The sequence below is a fragment of the Pristiophorus japonicus genome, chromosome 9 (genome assembly GCF_044704955.1).
Source record: "Pristiophorus japonicus isolate sPriJap1 chromosome 9, sPriJap1.hap1, whole genome shotgun sequence".
NCBI lineage: Eukaryota > Metazoa > Chordata > Chondrichthyes > Pristiophoridae > Pristiophorus > Pristiophorus japonicus.
This window is the reverse complement of record NC_091985.1, coordinates 100,961,397-100,981,496: the sequence shown is the minus strand read 5'-3', so window position 1 is coordinate 100,981,496 and position 20,100 is coordinate 100,961,397. Positions and strand designations below refer to the sequence as shown.

General features: G+C 41.5%; 1 protein-coding gene across 5 annotated transcripts in view; it reads left to right on the top strand.

The window, feature by feature from the left end:
• usp34 (ubiquitin specific peptidase 34) overlaps nucleotides 1-20,100 on the top strand; it is a 289,864-nt gene that overhangs the window by 197,722 nt on the left and 72,042 nt on the right. For all 5 annotated transcript variants that reach the window (XM_070889641.1, XM_070889638.1, XM_070889640.1 and 2 more), the window contains exons 51-58: nucleotides 1,733-1,786; nucleotides 5,640-5,735; nucleotides 7,433-7,497; nucleotides 7,608-7,683; nucleotides 7,814-7,861; nucleotides 8,705-8,770; nucleotides 17,914-17,994; nucleotides 18,218-18,303. In XM_070889641.1, coding sequence (XP_070745742.1) covers nucleotides 1,733-1,786; nucleotides 5,640-5,735; nucleotides 7,433-7,497; nucleotides 7,608-7,683; nucleotides 7,814-7,861; nucleotides 8,705-8,770; nucleotides 17,914-17,994; nucleotides 18,218-18,303 — 572 coding nt within the window. The remainder of the gene's footprint in view (nucleotides 1-1,732; nucleotides 1,787-5,639; nucleotides 5,736-7,432; nucleotides 7,498-7,607; nucleotides 7,684-7,813; nucleotides 7,862-8,704; nucleotides 8,771-17,913; nucleotides 17,995-18,217; nucleotides 18,304-20,100) is intronic.

Genomic DNA, 20,100 nt, shown 5'->3' with positions numbered 1-20,100 from the left:
GAAAAAGTCTTGAAGGACAGGATAAATCTACATTTAGAAAGGCAAAGATTATTTAGGGACAGTCAGCACGGATTTGTTAAGGGAAGATCGTGGTTGACTAACCTGATTAATTTTTCGAGGAGGTAACCAGGAGGGTCGATGACGGTAGTGCGTACGATGTAGTGCATATGGACTTTAGCAAAGCTTAAATAAGGTCCCACGTGGTAGACTGATCACGAAGGTAAAAGCCCATGAGATGCAGGGCAAAGTGGCAAGTTGGAACCAAAATTTGCTTAGAGGTAGGAAGCAAAAAGTAATGGTTGATGGATGTTTTTATGACTGGAAGGATATTTCCAGTGGGGTTCCGCAGGGCTCAGTACTGGGTCCCTTGCTTTTTGTGGTATACATCAATGATCTAGATTTGAATATAGGGAGTATGATTAAGAAGTTTGCAGATGACACTAAAATTGGCTGTGTGGTTGATAATGAAGAGGAAAGTCATGGACTGCAGGAGGATATCAATCTACTGGTCAGGTGGGAAGATTAGTGGCAAATGTAATTTAATTTGGAGAAGTGAGGTAGTGCACTTTGGGAGAGCTAATAAGGAAAGAGTATACACAAACGGTAGGCCATTTAGAAGTGTAGATGAACAAAGGGACCTTGGAGTGCTTGTCCACAGATCCCTGAAAGTAGCAGGCCAGATGGATAAGGTGGTTAAGAAGGCATACAGAATGCTTGCCTTTATTGGCCGAGGCATAGAATACAAGACCAGGGAGGTTATGCTTTAATTGTATAATACTCTGTGGTTAGGCCACAGCTGGAATACTGCGTGCAGTTCTGGTTGCCGTGTTCTAGGAAGGATGTGATTGCACTAGAGAGGGTGCAGAGGAGATTTACTGGGATGCTGCCTGGAATAGAGAATCTTTGCTACGAGGACAGATTGGACAGGCTGGATTTGTTCTCATTGGAACAGATGAGGCTGAGAGGAGACCTCTGAGGTGTATAAAATTTTGAGGGGCCTGTATATGGTGGGATACCAAGGGCCTGTTTCCCTTGGTGGAGGGGTCAATTACGAGGGAGCATAGTTTTAAGGTGGTTGATGGAAGGTTCAGAGGGGATTTCAGGGGAAGCTTCTTCATGTAGAGGGTTGTGGGAGTCTGGAACTTGCTGCTTGGGAGTGTGGTGGATGCAGAAACCTTCACCACATTTAAATGGTGCTTGGATGGGTACTTGGTGCCGTAATCTCCAGGGTTACGGACCTGGAGCTGGTAAGTGGGATGAGACTGGATAACCTCTTGGTTGGCACAGATACAATGGTAAGTACTGGAGGGAATCTAATACAACCAGGGTGATCACCTGGACTAGTTCCAATCACATAGATGGGTCGGAGAGGAATTTTCCTTGAATTTTTTTTTCCCCAATTGGGCGGGTTTTTATCTTTTTTGCCTCTCCCAGAAGATTGCATGGCTCCAGTTGGGGTGGAGTGTAAAATGTTGCGGTGCAGAGGGTGTTGCAGTTGTGTGAGGTGGACTGGTTGGGCCGGATGCTCTTTACCTTTCCACCATTGTTCATTGTTCATAGGTTTATATGTAATCTTTAGGGCTCCTGACTCGAGGGCCGTGTGGTTTTTTGTTGGCCGGCGCGGACACAGTGGGCCAAAATGCGCTGTAGATTTCTATGTTTCTAAGGTTGATGTCTACTTGCATGATCTTGAATTCTGCAAAAGTATAATTTAAATTTTTATTTTATTTAGACTAAGACCTATGATTCTGTCACAGACAAGTTCATGGATTTTTCCTTTGAAAAGGTACATTTTGGGGGGATAATCAACAGTATTTAATGTTTATATAAATGTTTGTTTACTTTTGGGGGACAACGGGCATTATCTAGTGGTTGTATATCTTTTGTAATACTTTTTTTTATAAAAAGAGTTTTCCGTGTTTTGTCTTGCTTGTCTAGTAAAGCGTGGGAGTAGTGGAGAGAGGCCCGAATAAGTGTCCGAATGTATGCAGCTATTTTTGTTCACCTAACTGGGATGGGTACAACTAATTTGCATATATTCTGTTTTAGTTTGAAAACGGGCATTTCACCCACAACTTAAACTGCAACTTCTGTCTTGGATCCTATGTTTAATGCTCTGCTCTGAAAATGAGAATATGAGAATATGATTTTAATTGTGCTAATTATATTTAATTTTTATTATGCTAATGGGACTTTTTAAGACTTTTGTCACTTGTTGATCTCCTTTGGCATTGACATAGGGAGTGAAGACCAAGTGCAGTATTGAGGTCAAGCAAGGTGGGGGAGAAAGCTGGGGTACAAGCAGGTGGGAGAAGGATGTAGAGAATTGGAGATAGTTTGCCTTCCCCCCCCCCCCCCCCCCCACTAAGAGGGAAAGGAGTTGGTGGGTGAAGCGAAGGCTAGGAAATGATGTCCGTGAGCGGGGTGGGGGGGGGAGGGGGTCAAGCTCTTTTTTTAGGGAAATGGTTAGGGAATAGGCCAGGAACACTATTGAGGATTTTGTTAAATAGGTGAAGAGGGTTTGCAACAAGTAATGAGGCCAATAATGTTTCAACTGCCAGAAAATAAAAAACCTAGGTGCTTTCCTGCAGTGACAAAAGGATAGCTGTCCTCGCTCCCCATGCATATTTTCTAGTGACCCAGCAGAGGGGGATTGTTAGATGTGTGAAAGTGGCTTTCTGTTTATCCACTTATAAGAACATAAGAACATAAGAATTAGGAAAAGGAGTAGGCCATCTAGCCCCTCGAGCCTGCTCTGCCATTCAACAAGATCATGGCTGATCTGGCCGTGGACTCAGCTCCACTTACCCGCCCGCTCCCCGTAACCCTTAATTCCCTTATTGGTTAAAAATCTATCTATCTGTGATTTGAATACATTCAATGAGCTAGCCTCAACTGCTTCCTTGGGCAGAGAATTTCACAGATTCACAACCCTCTGGGAGAAGAAATTCCTTCTAAACTCGGTTTTAAATTGGCTCCCCCGTATTTACCAATGAGATGTGCAAGAGAGGTGGCCAGACATCAGATTGTCCTTCCCTTCTGTTAAGGATGCGTAGTTTCTGCTTGTTAGTATTCATCTAAATGGCTCAGAATAGGGTCTCTGAATGTGGAGATCATGGACTCAGCAGTGCAGGCATTGTAGTACTTTTACAGTATTTTGGTACATTGTAGGAAAAATTGGATATTATGTAAATTATAAGAGATATGCTACTAAAGGATTGTGATAAAATGTGCAACCCACTAATGGGGAACAAGTACAAATGGTGTGTAAATTTAATTTTTTTATTCAGTTGATGATTTCTATTAGTTACAGTGACAGGAAATTTATGATGTGCAGATTTGTACGTGTGGCTGTTCATGGACTGGCAGCATTTCCATTGTTTCAGTCTGTTGTTGAATATATTGGTCTTCGTCAAACGGACTAGTATTGATTTATAAAGTGCATTTTCTCAATGGGTAGTAATTACAGATCATGAATCAATTGATTATTCAAGAACTAGAAATATTTTGGTTAGTAATTATGAAGTCATGTGCAGGGTGAAGTTTACCCGAATATTGTCTAGGGTCTCCTGTCCAGGATTGTTACTTGGGTGAGGGATTGTTACTACTGGCATCTGTGGAATCATTTGCTACCTGAGGAGAGGTTATGAGGAAAACGGGGAGGTGATGGAAATAATTTTATTTTAGGAAAAATTAACAGTCCTGGAAAATAGTCACTTTACTTACTGGTTACCTGAGCTTATTCCCAGAGCAGAGTGGAGCATACTTCCACTTGTAGGTAATCCTGCACAACAGGTAAATTTAACTATTAGTTCATCTCCTATGGCACAGCATACATTAAGGCAGGGAATTTGGTAGCTCTTACCTGTCTCTGATGTTTTCATGCTACTGTTTCTTTGTTTTACCTCTTTCCTTTTCTGTTTCTCTTTTTCTCGTCTCTACTGCTTGTCTTCTCACTGGGGAAGTAACTACCAATGGCTGCAGGCTATATTTGGGATAGGAGTTATGGGGATAAAGTGCCTTTAGCAACACTCTTTCCCTCCTCCAATGACTTATGCCTCCCCCTACCTACTCCTCTTCCCATTGTCCCCAAACCCTTCCCCTTCCGACCACCTATTCACTCCTGCTTTAAACTGTTCACTCAACCCCTGTATCCTCCCCTCCCCTTTGCTGTCACTCTCCTCACCCTTAAACCCTCTATCCACAATTGCACTCCCACTTCTTCCCCCAAGAGTGGGTGCCATCAACCAATTTCCCTTGGACCCTCTTTTTACCCTCAAAGTGGCTTTGTTTGCTTTCAAAGTTCAACCAGTTTCAAAGTGAAATCAAATTAAAATGAGGAAAAACACTATGCAATTTGTTTTACGTGCTTACTTTTTCTCTCTCCCTCTGGTGATAGAAATTAGAATCTCAGTCTCACTGGTACAGGTTGGACCTCTCTGGTTCGGCACCCTCGGGACCTGACCGGTGTCAGAACAGAGAATTTTCTGAACCATGGGAGGTCACGCTTGCGTGTGTGTGCTGACAGCCTGTGGCCGGCTTCCTTAGCACCCGCGCACACACTCACTCACTGACAGCTGCTCCAGCCAATCCAAACTTTAAAAAAAAAACACTCCTCTTCCCCCCGCCCCCCCCCCCCCCCCAGGCTTAACTAATGCCAAACCACGGATGTTTCAGACCAGAAAGGTCCAACCTGTGTTACAATTGATCTTTTCTGTTAGCAAAACACAGGTGGATAATTAGTTGGCTTCAAAATTCAGCCATTGGTCTTTTTGAATATTGAATTAACATTAAATGAAAGATTTTCTTTGTTGATTCTCTTTTTTTTTTCTCTCTTTTTTTTCTCTCTCTCTCCCCTCTTTCACTCTTTCCCCCTCCCCCCTCGCTTAGTTTAAGATACTGTTTAAAGTTTTTGGACCACAACATGAAAGTTGTCAATCTTATACTCTCGCAAGCTTAGCTTCAGATTCATTTTAACTTTAAAAAATACATTAAACTTTAAAAAATGTGTTCCTTTGTTTTTCACAATTATTTGAAGAAAGGCTACTGGGCAGAAAGTGCTAGAGCTGAAGAAAAAAATCCCATCAGTACAGCTGATTGTACAGTACTGATGCACCGTGAGAAATTTTATTTAGATTAAACCCTTTATTTTGGACAATAAAAATTTCAGTTACTGAACGAAAATAAATGGTGGTTGAAGAAATTTCAGAAAATATTTTAAATGATTTTGTGGGATCTTGATGGCAAGAGTGATGTACTCTTAACTATAGAATAGCATCAATTGTGTGGCACCTTTTGCATTACAAATATTTATCATAGCACCATCTACAGGAGGAACAGGTACAGGTACTGCACATGAATTTTCAATGAAATGCGCACCCCATGTACAAACAACAACAACTTGCATTTATATAGCGCCTTTAACGTAGTGGAACGTCCCAAGGTGCTTCACGGGAGTATTATGAGATGAAAAATTTGACACCGAGCCGCATAAGTAGAAATTAGCGCAGGTGACCAAAAGCTTGGTCAAAGAGGTATGTTTTAAGGAGCATCTTGAAGGAGTACTGAACCTAATATGATAGTTTATATACTTTGCCAAGGGAAGAAATGTACCTGCTGATGCAATATTTTGGTCTTAGACACACAGTGCATACATGCTGTTTTACAAGCGTGTTGAGACAGAGGAAGAAAATGGGAAGGAGTACAGCTTTGATGTTTCACCAGAACTTTTGGAGGTACTGTGATATTTTTCTGTCCTGTTGACTAGCTTATTGAAAAACTGTGGAAGGAAAGAATGGAAATAATGCTTGTGGTAGTTATACAAACATACAAAAAGATGAAAAGGCCATCGAGTCCATCAAACCTGCCCCATTCTGTTTAACGGTGCAACCTTTCACCCACCCTGCAGCAATGCTATCTCCTGGGTCAGGCCTCTATGGCCAATTCAAGTAAAATTATAGGAAATTACAACCCCCTATCTAATTTATCTGTATCCGGTCTCCTTATTTGAAAAACCAAATCCCCGACAAGCCTGCATAACTTCAAAATAAGTAACTATGGAATAGAAAGTCACCTGTTCCCGTTTCCCAGTTCAAACCGTCAGTATAGGCAGTGAGCGCTCCAACAAGGACAAGGAGTCCAGAAGCCGGCTTGAAATTGGACCTTAAACCTCATTATCATCTTTTACATGAGCTGTCAGCATCTATCCCACCTCCATCGGCAGCTCATGCATTTCATGAGGATGAATGTTTGGCCGCTTGCCCTGTTACCAGTCATCAAAAAGTGAGTACCAGTAGTGTGGGGGATTGGAGCAGGCAACCAGGAAGGGGGGAATCTGGATCATGGAGATGACTGGAGTCAGAGGAGCACTCCTCTTTCTGGATGCTCAGGAAGGTTTTGGTAAAAAAAATGTATTTAAGAAAAGAAAACCTGCCTTTAGTTGGCGGCCACAACGGCGGCTGAAGAATCCTGAGTGGGGGAGGTTTGATGCCAGACCAGCTCATCACTACTCGATATCTGTGAGAGTACCTAAAACGGCTGTTAGGTTCCTTACACGTATAAATGAAGGGCCTGACACCTGTTTCAGTTGACCACCAGGGGCACCTGAAAAATGGCACGACCCAATTTCAGGACATTGGTCCCCGGAATTGGGCCTCATTGCATCAGTTTTATACCAGTAAAACAGCCGCAGCAACGACCAATTTCTAACCCCCAACTTTTGTACTTTATCGTCACAACTAAAACCTCATAAGATTTGGTATTGTCTTGGTTTCCCTTCACTGGAGGCTCGATATTCTTCACCACAAGCAGAAGCGTGGACATTCCAGAGTCTTAAAACCTAAGTATAGTACTCATGGTCAATGTCCTAGCAATACAAACTAAGACGCTATTTGCTTGGCTTGTGCAATCTCACATTGCTTGTGCACTTTGAAGAATGATCAACTACTACCCATGGATCCCTTTCTTAATTCGTTGTGCTTAATTGGGCATTGTATAAATATGTCTGGTGTTCCTCAACCCTACATTAAATGACATTTATCACACATGGGGTACATTCGCCCAGCTTAATCTAAATACATCTGCAGCCTATCGATTTGTCCTGAATTACTAAACAATATGCACATTTTTTGCATTATCTATGAAGTTAATGATTCTGTTTAAGCCCTCTCCTAGATCATTAATTAAAATTATCTTTCTATAACTTCCACTTTGCTAAGGCATCCAATATAATGCAGACAAATTGGGTAACCTTCAAAGTACTGTTAAATGTATACAAAAAGTGTTGAATACATTCAAAAGCAATAAATGTTCCTTTTTTAATAGGAAAATATAAAGAATAGTTTATACAAATTTCAATTTTACTGCAAAAAAAAAGCCTTCACTGCTGCCCCACCCCCAAGATTGTTCTGTGATCATTTTGTTTTTATTGTAGTGGATCTGGCATGACAACATGCAGTTTCTGCAGGACAAGAACATCTTTGAGCATACCTACTTTGGGTAAGTGCTAATGGATTGAAACCTGATTCTGCATCAGTATATCATGCTTAGACATTTGAAGAGTTGCACTGAAAAAAAAAACATGATTTCAATAAATTCTGCATTTTCAGATTTATGTGGCAGTTGTGCAGCAGCATTCCTAGCACATTACCAGATCCTAAAGCAGTGTCACTTATGACTGCTAAGGTGAGTGCTTGTTCCATGGTTGATTTTCACAGATAAAACTTCAGGAGAAATAACTACTTTTTAAATTTAAAAAAAAGTTTTGTCAAGTCATACATATGATTGTTAACATTAATTGTTTCTTTGATTGTAGCTAAGCACCTCTTTTGTACTGGAAACTTTTATCCATTCCAAAGAAAAGGTAAGTGCAAGTTACTAAATATATCATATTGTATTAAATGTACATTAAAGGTGGTGTAAGTAATTAGTAAAATGAAATACAGTTAAGAATGAGTACTTGTTTTTGCAAGTACTTGTAATACAAGAATCTGTCTCCTCAGTAGAACAGTATATTGGTTTATAAAATGTAATGAAATTGCAGTATGACAAAAATGTAGATATGGCCCTCTGTTAGCTTGATCGGTATGTTACTAAGGGCCAGAGTCAATTTCTGTTATGTGCCTAGTTAACCAACATTAGCTAAGGAACCAATGTGGGTGAGCAGCTGCAGGGTGGGGAAAAGCAGCCATGCTTCATGTTCATAAGTGCTACTTTGCAAATTCTTTGGAATGTGCATGAGTCTGGATATTAGATAAGGATATGATTGGGCCTGGTTGCCAAAACTCTCAGTTCAGATTCATATTTGGAGGACGGCTGTTTTTGCCCACGGAACATCACATTGTGAGTTGTTCCCATCAGCAGAGGAGGAGGGTTAGGCATGAAGTTCATGTAAAAGGTGGGTAAGTGTCACCTACAAAAATACTCATTATGATTGGATGTATCGATACTGGAGGAAAATACATTTTTCGGTTTTGTTTTGGTCACATCCCAAAATCTAGTATTACTTGACCCTTGAAGTGTCTGTTCAGACATCTGCTGACCAAACCATTTTTTGAGAGGGTGGGGAATTTGTCTGGCGAACGTATGGATCAACTGATTAACTTTTTGACAGATTTTTTTCCTCCCCTCAAAATATAGTGCTATAGATTTTAGATTATGGATGGCATGCCATAACCTAGTTTTACAATTCTTTTCTTTTTCATAGCCCACCATGTTGCAATGGATTGAACTTTTGACAAAGCAATTTAACAACAGCCAGGCAGCTTGTGAGGTGAGGAACCTATCAGATCTTCTTGGCAACTTTTTTCAGCTTTGTTCTACATGTCTGCTTTAAAGTTTTAAAGAGAATAGGCTTCCTGACTCCATAATTAAGCTGACTGATGTGATGTTGCTAGAACTTTACTGTCTATTCTTCATTTGTTAATATTCCAGAAACCTCAGAATAACCCCCTAAGCCACAAATGGAGGTGGGGGAGCAGTAATTGCAGGATTCTGTCCCTTTAAAACATTGATGGATGTCTAGTTAACTCTTCTTGTGGTGCATAACTCCATCTTTCACTTGCACACTTTCGGATTGTTCCTAAATATCCAGTTCATTATAGATCAATTCAAACCATTTAGTATGCACTTTTATGTTGTCGGAAGCATTTGTCTTCATCTTCAGAAATCATCTTTAATTAATTCCAGCAGAGAATTGAGTTTCATTTATTTCCTCTTCATCAAATCCTTGTTATATAGTACTAAATCATTAAATGTCTTGCGTCTCGTATGCGTCTGTAGCTTCATATCTCCCAAAGTCGCGGCATCTTAAGTGGTGTGCATTTCTACGGTAAAAAATATGATTGTTCAAGTAACCACTGTCTGTTATGTTAACCGTGCTTGTTGATTCATTTGAGCTAATCAAAGCCGTTCCATTCACTTGACCATGAAAAGCAATGAACCGAATAGTTCATTTTTTTCAAAGCTAACATTTATTGACCAAGTTCCACAAAACTGACAAATCGCTCAAACAATTCGCTGCAGGTATTTAAATGGGCATATTGTTTATTCACACACATGGGTAAAGTTTATATAGCATAAATGAATTGAAAGTTACATAAGTTGGCAAGAAGAGAACTAAACTTGTCCATAAAATAGTGCATGTGTGTGTGTGCACGAGAGAGCCTTTTAATGTTAAATTAAGTATTTATGCAGATTAAGCTATAAGAACATAAGAAATAGGAGCATGAGTAGGCCATTTGTCCCCTCGAGCTTGCTCCACCATTTAATAAGATCATGGCTGATCTGATCTTGGGCTCAGCTCCACTTCCTGCTCGCTCCCCATAACCCTTCGTCCTTATTGCTCAAAAGTCTGTCTAGCTCCATTTTAAATATATTCAATGACTCAGCCTCCATAGTTTTCTGGGGCAGAGAATTATACAGATTTACACGCCTCAGAAGAAATTCCTCTTCTTCTCAGTTTTAAATGGACGACCCCTTATTCTGAAACTATGCCCCTAGTTCTAGATTCCCCCACGAGGGGAAACATCCTCTCTGCATCTACCTTGTCGAGCCCCCTCAGTATCTTATGTGTTTCAATAAGATCACCTCTCATTCTTCTAAACTCCAATGAGTATAGGCCCAAACTATTCAACCTTTTCTCATAAGTCAATCCCTTCATCTCTGGAATCAACCTCGTGACCTTCTCTGAACTGCCTCCAATGCAAATATATCCCTCCTTAAATAAGGAGAACAAAACTATACGCAGTACTCTAGATATGGCTTCACCAATACCCTGTACAGTTGTAGCAGGACTTCTCTGCTTTTATACTCTATCCCCTTTGCAATAAAGGCCAACATTCCATTTGCCTTCCTAATTACTTGCTGTACCTGCATACTAACTTTTTGTGTTTCATGCAAAAGGATCCCCAGTCCCTTTGTACTGCAGCATTTTGTAATCTCTCTCTATTAAAATAATTTTGCTTTTTTATTTTTCCTGCCCAAGTGGATAACCTCACACTTTCCCACATTCTACTCAATCTGCCAAATGTTTGCCTACTCACTTAGCCTGTCTGTATCCCTTTGAACATTTTTTGTGTCCTCCTCACAACTTGCCTTTCTACCCACCTTTGTATCATCAGCAAACTTGGCTACATTACACTTGGTCCCTTCATCCAGGTCATTAATGTATATTGTAAACAGTTGAGGTCCCAACATTGATCCCTGTGACACCCCACTAGTTACTGTTTGCCAACCGAAAAATGACTCATTTATCCCGACGCTCTGTTTTCTGTTAGTTAGCCAATCCTCTATCCATGCTGTGAGCTTTTATTTTGTGCAGTCACCTTTTATCTGGCACCTTATCGAATGCCTTCTGGAAATCCAAATACACCACATCCACTGGTTCCCCCTTATCCACGCTGCCCGTTACATCCTCGAAGAACTCCAGCAAATTTGTCAAACATGATTTCCCTTTCATACAATCAAGCAGAGTCAGCATGGTTTTATTATGCTTTTCCAAATGTCCTGCTACTGTTTCCTTAATAATGGACACCAGCATTTTCCCAATGACAGATGTTAGACTAACTGGTCTATAGTTTCCTGCTTTCTGTCTGCCTCCTTTTTTAAATAGGGGCTTTACATTTGCAGTTTTGCAATCTGCTGGGACCTCCCCAGAATCCAGGGATTTCCTGGACTACACTTCTACAGCTACCTAGACTACATTTCCTCCCACCCTGCATCCTGTAAGGACTCCATTCCATTTGATATCATCCTTTGGTTGTAATCTGCCAAAATTCCCTGGAATAAAAACAGAAAATGCTGGAAATCTCAGTAGGTCAGACAGCATCTGTGGAGAGAGGAAGCAGAGTTAACGTTTCGGGTCGATGACCCTTCGTCAGAACTGGAGTGTGTTCGAAAAGAACAGATTCTTCACAAGCACTAAAAGGGGGAGGGGAAGAACGAACAAAAGGGAAGGTCTGTGAGAGGTTGGAAGACGAGAGATGAGAGACACAAAAGGGATAATGGCCCAAATTCAAATGGTAATGCCAGGAGTTAGAAAAATATTTGTCAAGATAGGGTGTGAATGGTCTGAATTTCTTTAAGGCTTTTCAGGTTGTTGCACAGATGGTGCCTGAAAAGTGTGTATCAATGTAAATTGAATGGAAATGAGTATCAGTAATCTGTGTAGTCAGATTGCTTGCTCGAGGGTCAGGTGCAAACTGATCTCCCAAAAACTGGTTGTATATCTTTGTATGCTACTATTTAGGTTTTAAAGGGACAGACTGTACTTTTCCAGTAAGATTTTTGGGCTAGACTTTCCACTTCACATCACCCATCTAAGGCCCATCTATCGCCCAAAATGGACCTCTATCGCCCATTTTGACTAAAAAGTGGAAAGTAGGCCAGAAATATCGCCGGAAAAACAGGTGCCCAAGTTTCCACTCTGATTGCTGAAATGATCGCCCACACAAGGCCCATCCCAAGTTTCGGCACCTAGCATGCACTTCGCTGGGCCGATGCAAGGCCCAAAAGAGTGGTGAGAAATAGTTGCTTTTACTGGGCTTAACAGAAGGAAATGGGCAATACGGATGCTATTTTGAAGATCGGAGTAAGGGTGGAGGCAGCAGAAAAAATAGTTGAGAGTTATTTAGAGAGTTAATTTAAAGATAATTCTACTCAGAATATTAGAACAGGGTATATAAAGTAGGTATTATCAAGTTATTTTGGAAATAGGTTTTATATATTGATATTTTTGAAATAGCTTTTACATAGTGAAATTATTTACTGATATTGTTGGGGCCTATTAAACTGACCTGTATACAGTGTAGAGAGTGCAGAGTACAGTGATTAGAGAGTATAGAGTAGAGAGATTATATATTAAATTAATGAAAGTAATTATTGATCGTGATATGGGGCCTATGCTTTTTCTGCCATTAATTGCAACTGTTCACACACTGGTTACTGAAAGGATCAACCGAAGAGGTGGCAAAGTAATGCGTAGACTGAGACGAAGACAGAGGAGGGGACCATACAGCCAACGAAGGTACTTGGAAAAGCAATCTTACCTGAACTTGTCTGAAAATGCTTGTCTTAGGAGGCTGCGATTCCAGAAGGAGGTCATCGATGAGATATGTCAACTCGTCAAAGATGATCTGCAGCCCCATCAGAACCGCACTGCCAGTTGAGGTGAAGGTTACTGCTGCCCTAGCCTTCTACGCATAGGGATATTTTCAGGCTTCAGCTGGTGACATCTGCCATATCTCTCAGCACGCTACACACTGCTGCATTTGACAGATGACTGAAGCCCTTTACGCTCACAGGATGGACTTCATAAGCTTCCCAATGACCAGGGAGGCACAGACCGAGAGGACTTTGGGTTTCTACAGGATATCATAGTTCCCCAAGGTACAGAGAGCAATAGACTGCATGCACATTGCCCTGAAAGCATCCTTAAAGAACGCAGAGGTGTTTCGTAACAGAAAGGGGTTCCACTCCCTAAATGTGCAGCTTGTTGTCGACACAATCAAACAATTTTAACAGTGAATGCTACATTTCCTGGCAGCATCCATGATGCGCACATCCTACGTGAAAGTGCTAACCCTGACCTGTTTGTCAATCATCCAGAAGGTCACGGTTGGCTGGGGGATAAAGGATATGGCCTTGCCAGTTGGCTGATGACCCCTCTGCGTAATCCCGTCACTGAAGCACAAACGTTATAATGAAAGTCACATAGCGACTCGCAACATCATTGAAAAGACAATTGGAGTCCTAAAGCAGCGCTTCAGATTCCTGGATCATTCTGGAGGCAGCCGACAGTACCACCCTGACCAGGTCGCAGTGTTTATTGTGTGTTGCATGCTGCATAACCTAGCTATAAGAAGAGGACAAGTAATGCCAGATCGGGCTGCAGGTCCACCTCCAGAAGGAGATGAGACAGAAGAGCCAGCCGGTGAGGAGGAAGAGACGGAAGAGGACGCAGGCGAGGACACAGGGGAGCACAATCAGCCTGGCGATCTAGCACCGGACCATCACCACCCCCCTCCCGAAGACCAGTAGCCAGAGCAGTTACATGGCTGCTAAGCTGTTGCGTCAGCAGCTAATTAATGAACGCTTTGCATGAACTATCATTGTGGATTTTCAAATGTTCATTTACAGTTATGGTTAATCAAAAGTTTCATTTGCGTGGGGGTTCTCGTTGTTGTCTTGCCTATACTGGCCTATCATCGGCATTAATGCTTACTTTAAGTAAAGTTTAAGTAAAGTACTGCTACAGTAAAAGAATAAACAAATAAGGATGAGCAACTGTAAATTTGTTAACTAATGTAACTAAGAGAGAAGGCACAAAAACATTTGTTGAATTAAAGATTTTTTAACAAAGAAAACTATTTAAAAAAAAAATAAGCACCCTCCATCCACCCACCACCCCAACCCACCCTCCCCTCAAATCCCATTGAACATCGAACACAACAATAACGATAACAATTTTCAATCAACAACAAAAAACAAAGCAACAATTAAACAATGATAAACAAACCCCCCCGCCCTACCTGCGGCCATATTTCCCTCCAGGTCCTTTCCCGCCTCGTGTTCTTGCCCCACCCGCCCGTTTTGATCTTCGCAGAGCGACACGAAGACGTTGTGCAGTGTGGGACGGCAAGACTTCCTGCCGTGGTGGAGGTAAAAGAGAGGAAGTTGAAGCCTGAGGCTCCACTTCAGAGTCCGGAGGAACTGTGTCCTCCGTACTCAACTTGCATGCTCGGGATTTCGCTGCGAGCTGACACGACACCTTGGGGTGCAGCGCCGTGTGCAGCCATCAACGCATGCCGAAGGGCATTGGTTGCGGCGGTTTGCACACGAATTGTCTCCCATGCTGTCTGTGTTTGCACGGAAGACCAGTTGGAGAAGTTCGTGCTAAACTCGCTCCAAGTTGCTGGAAACTGGCTCCAGTTTGTGGAGAAACCTGCGTCACCCTGCACAGGGATATCAAGCTCTCCGCCTGGCCCTCCATGGTAGGCGATTGGCCACCTCGCTGACCCGACCTCCGTGGGGTCGGCGTTGGCAAAAGTTCACGCCTTGGCGTCACCACCTGTACACTGCTTGGTCCCGGTGCCTCATTCATCTCAATTGAGATGGCCGCAGGTTGTTCCCCCCTCCACCCCCCCCCCCCCCCACAAAAACAAAATCGTTCTCTTCCTCCTCCTCCTCCTTCTCCAATGCCTCCTCCTCCTCCTGCTCTTCCTCCACATTTGGAAGGTGTTCCTCTTCTTCCTCCTGCGAGGTAGTTGACGTTCCAGGAGGAGTTGTAGATTCTAATGACACTTGACCTTAAAAAGACAAATGACATTTCTAAACATTTAAAGACAACTTATTAGGACATTAACGGTGCTCATTATTATTAAACCTACATATCAGTACATACCAATTTTTCAATAACCCATTACATAAGACTACATATCAATATCCCATATGCACAATGGTTCACCAGGACTGACATGACCTCATTCGTGAATCATGATTACCTCAAAAGTATATATCGTAAAGCATTATATTTGCAGGACATTACATGCGTAACTAAGATATTTTAAAGATATGTTTGATACATTGCACAGTTCCCATTACTCACTAGACTCTAGGGTGGGTTCGGCCACACCACGGGTTGTGACTGAACGGCTGTCAGGCCCCACTAAGGTGACCGCAAGCTCCTCATATTCAGAAAGTTGTTGTAGTTGAGCCAAGCCACTGCCTGTCCTCCTCTGCTTTGCTCTATTCAAATAAATCATCTTCTGTAAATGATAAGATAACATTGCATGGCATAAACGAATTGACTTGGTAATAAACATTTCGGATTGACATATTTAAATGTTCGATTAGAACCTTGCATTGAATTACAACCGTTCATTCTTCTGAACTCCAATGAGTATAGACTCAACCTATCTTCATAAGTCAATCTTGCATTGCATATGAACAATATTCCATAATATAAAATTCAACTTAATGTTAGGATGCATAAATTATTTCGTAATTTAATTAATACTATAACAAAATGACATTGAAAATTCCAATTAAAATTTTAAATATAAAATGCAACTTACTCTGGCTGCTGCCAGCAGGCTGTTTCATCTTTTACGGCACTGGTCCGGTGTATGTACTTTGTTGTGGTCACATCGTTGGATGCCGATGTGACCACATCGGCAATCTCGGCCCAGGTACTCCTATATGCACGGGGTGGAGGTTTCCCCTGCCCACCCTGTGTTAAATCAGCCCACCTGCCGCTCACGATATTTACCAACGCCTCGTTGGCTTCCTCTCTAAAGGGCTTTGCCCTTTTTATGTTCCATTTCTCCCTTCCTTCAAATATATAGTTGAACATGTTTTCAATTATATTATGTGTCAATTCACAGACACTCGAACAGCTACTCCTCCCCCTCGCCCCCTCTCCCTGTGCTTCTAAGCATGCGTGATAACCCCTGACCTCTTAAAAAGTGGCAAAGAAAATCAACCACAAAAAAAAAATCCCACACTTGCGCACAATAGAGTTGCTGGAAGCTATTTTTTTTACTTCTGTTTCGGTAGGCGATCGTGAGATCGCCGAAAAATCACATCGCCCATTTGACATTGCCGGGGTAAAGCCAAGTGGAAAATTGCCAAAAGAAATGGGCGATGTGCCGGCGATCAGCAAGGCCGAGACGTCCCACATCGCTGGAAATGGGCGATGGCCCCTAGTGGAAAGTTTAGCCCTTTATTTTTGGCCTTTTGAATAAGAAAAGATTTTCAGCCTCATTGTTGCACACTGTTTTAACTCTGTTTCACTCAACTGATCGACACCATGTTTGGTACAGTGGTTCCCTCTCTTTTGCAAGTTGGTTTTTTTGAAGGCAGAAGAGGAGCAACAGCCATAAGCCCCCTTAACGGTTGCTGAACATATTTTTCTGGCCCTCTTCAGAGCCACCATCAACTGCTTCACTAACAAAGGGCAGGAATCCTCCTTCAGTCTTTCCATACAATTGCTCCATCCTACAATCCATAAAAAGAGAATCCTTGCAGTCAAATCTGCTTTCTTCTCCTATCTTTAAATTTTTCGTGTGCAGATCCACACTTGTTTTCCTTTTCATCTACAATAAAGAGACAGAAATGGTACAATTAGTTCGTACAGTGACATATCAGTATCGTGCTATCCTCTTACCCACATTTCCCATGGCTACATATCCAGTGCACCTTCTAAATGAACCTCCACTGATGGGAGACTTATAGAAGGGCTAAACTGTGTTTCTGGAGCATGGTGATGGGAATGAGGTGGCTCTCCATTTCCTTGAGCACAGATCCTGGATGGTCCTGCTATAAGACTCTGAACTCTCCACACATGGAGGAACAGCCTGGCTAAGCCTAATGGGCAGTGAGCAGAGGACTGGTGTGGAAGTGCTGCTATCCAGAGACAAAGCATCATATTCCATGACTACATTAGTCTAACCCTCCTTGGAGCCTCTGTGTAACCATGGTAAAGAAATTCCCTTTTTCTGGAGGGTTTTTCCCCTTTTTTTTTAGATTTTTAATGCTGTGTCTGTTTCCACATCTTGGTTTCGTCGTGGAACTGAAAATACCCTATTGTGTATCACTATGACAATATTGCAATCTAACTTTTTGCTGTAATACTGTCATGCCCCCTCAAATCTGCTGAAATGCAAGCTGCTTGTGGTAACACACAAACCTATACCTTAACTACACCTCTTGACACAAATCCAGCATATAGATAATTAGTTGCTTTGTGTTTGGATATTTGAGTTGAATAATGTCAGTGAATGTCAATCGAATAGTATTAGCTGTGGCTCAGTGGGTAGCACTCTCGCCTCTGAGTCAGAAGGTTGTGGGTTCATGTCCCACTCCAGGGACTTGAGCACAAAAAAAATGTAGGCTGACACTCCAGTGCAGAGGGAGCATTGCACTGTCGGAGGTGCCGTCTTTCGGATGAGACATGAGGCCCTGTCTGTTCTCAAGTGGACGTAAAAGGTCCCATGGCACTATTTGAAAGAAGAGCAGGGGAGTTATCCCCGGTGTCCTGGCCAATATTTATCCCTCAATGAACATAACAAAAAAAAAAAGATCATCTGGTCATTATCACATTGCTGTTTATGGGAGCTTGCTTGTGTGCAAATTGGCTGCCGCGTTCCCCACATTACAACAGTGATTACACTTCGAAAGTACTTTGTTGGCTGTAAAGCGCTTTGAGACGTCTGGTCGTCGTGAAAGGCACTATATAAATCCAAGCCTTTTCTTTTATACTATATGCCTGTTATTGATCTGCTATAGTCGCATGGATGTATTAAGTTCAGTGTTAAGTATGAAATAGTGAGAATTGTAACATGGAACTTTTGTTCAAAAGTTATGGATTTTTTTTGTGTAATTTCAAAATGATAACTTCGTCTTCTGTCTGTGCAGTGGTTTTTGGACCGAATGGCAGATGATGATTGGTGGCCAATGCAAATCCTCATTAAGTGTCCAAATCAGATTGTGAGACAGGTATGAAGTGCTTTAGTACAGCTGTTGTAATTGTAACTAATCACAATATTTTTGATCATTAAAGCATATTTTAGAGACTATTTTCCTTGGCCGTACTAATTTGTGAATTCATATCGTTGTAGCAAGTTTGTGGTTAATACCTTCAGCAATGAAATTGTTTCGATAACATTTAAAATGAGATTATAAAACCCTCTCCCTTTGCACCTTACTTTGGGCTCTGCAGATGTTCCAGCGTTTGTGCATTCATGTGATTCAGCGACTCCGACCAGTGCACGCACATCTCTACCTGCAGCCAGGAATGGAAGATGGGTAATGGCAAAATCACTTCTATATCTCTGAATATATTTGGTAAAGAATAGGTTTTGATATCCATCTGAAGCAATACCAATGCACTCTCTCCATGGCCAAATCCATCTGTTGCTCAAGATTCTGGAGGATAAGCACAATCTCAAACTCCTTTGATGACTGACTGCTTTCTCTGACCACCTCCTTCCGTCTACTTTCTCTCCCTCACCACCCCACATCATCCTCTGAGAAAATCGTAGATTTCTTCCTCTCAAAAGATCCAAAACTATCTGCCCAACTACTTCTGCCATCCTCCGCTCACCCACCCCGTCCTTTTTGTGCGTCTCCAACCTCGCATCACTGTAGCTTTCACCTCATTCTCTTTCAGTCCACATCCTGTCTTCTCAGATCCATCTCCTGACTGATTGTCTGACATCATTTTGTAGATAGCCAGAATTTTTTCGAACTTAACAAATTGAAAAGTCCAAAGCCACCATGTTTGGCTGCTGCCAGAAAGTCCATGTCCTAGCTTCTAATTCCTACTCCATCCCTAGTTGTTTATTCAAACTTAACTTGACAATGTACATTTAAATACACAAGATAAGAATTTAATGTTCTGTTGTTCGATCCTGTCCAGTTATAATCCACTAATAATATTTTCATTGGCCCAGCAGAACTAGAGATCATCGTGTCCCATGGAAAATGTGATTATTTGTATTATACTTCTATAAGTTGCAATACTGTTAATTAATTATCAAGAATAAACTTTATTATCTGTACAATAATCTGGTGAATAACAGCCAATATGGATTCAGGAGGGGAAGATCCTGCCTGACCAACCTCCTTGACTTCTGAGAAGAAATGACAACCCAAGTGGACTGTGCAAAGCTCTATGACATGGTGTACCTTGACTTACAAAAGATATTTGACAAAGTTTTGCACAAAAGACTATTCAAAATTTACAGCACAAAAGGCTATCAAAAGTTTACAGCACATTAGAATGCCATTTGGCCCATTGTGTCCATATGATTCTTTGCCGGAGCAATCCAAAATGAATCCCATTGCGCCACTCTCCCTATAGCCCCGTACCTTCCTCTGCTTCAGATAATTTATCCAGTTTTTGCTTAAAAGGTGGGATGTGATTTGCCTCAATCACTCCCTGCTGCAAAGCTTTCCTTACTCAGCACCCTCTGTGTAAAGAAATTTCAACTACTCTCATTGCTCTCTTAATGACAATTTTAAATTGACAGCTCCTCGCCAATGACTTACCAACCTCAGGAAATAGAATTTTCTTATTCACTCTATCAAATCACATCATCATTTTCCAAACCTTGTAACATGGAAGAAGTCCTATTATCTGGCGTCTCGTCTCTTAATTATAGTTTGCCGTCCTTGACATCATCCTGGTTAATCTTCGCTGTGTGTTCTCCTCAACTTTAATATATTTTCTATAACGGGGCACCCAAAGCTGCAGTGTGCTCTAACTGTGACCTAACCAATATTTTGTAGAAAATTACATTACCACTTTACACTCTTGCCCCTATTTATAAAACCCAAAATTTTGTGGCCTCTTTTATGCCTTATGTACGTGCACTCACACTTTCGGGGAATTATGTACTTGAACCCCTATGTCTCTATCCACACTTTTCAGCATCTTTCCATTTAGTATAGACTGCCTTTGTTTTTTGTCCAAATATGTATTAGCTCAGACTTAATCCATATTAAATTCCATCTGCCTATTTAGCTAATCTTCTGCCTTATAGAAGTCTTTTACAATCTTTCTCAATGTGCGCCAAACCTTTTGTATCATTAAAAAATTTC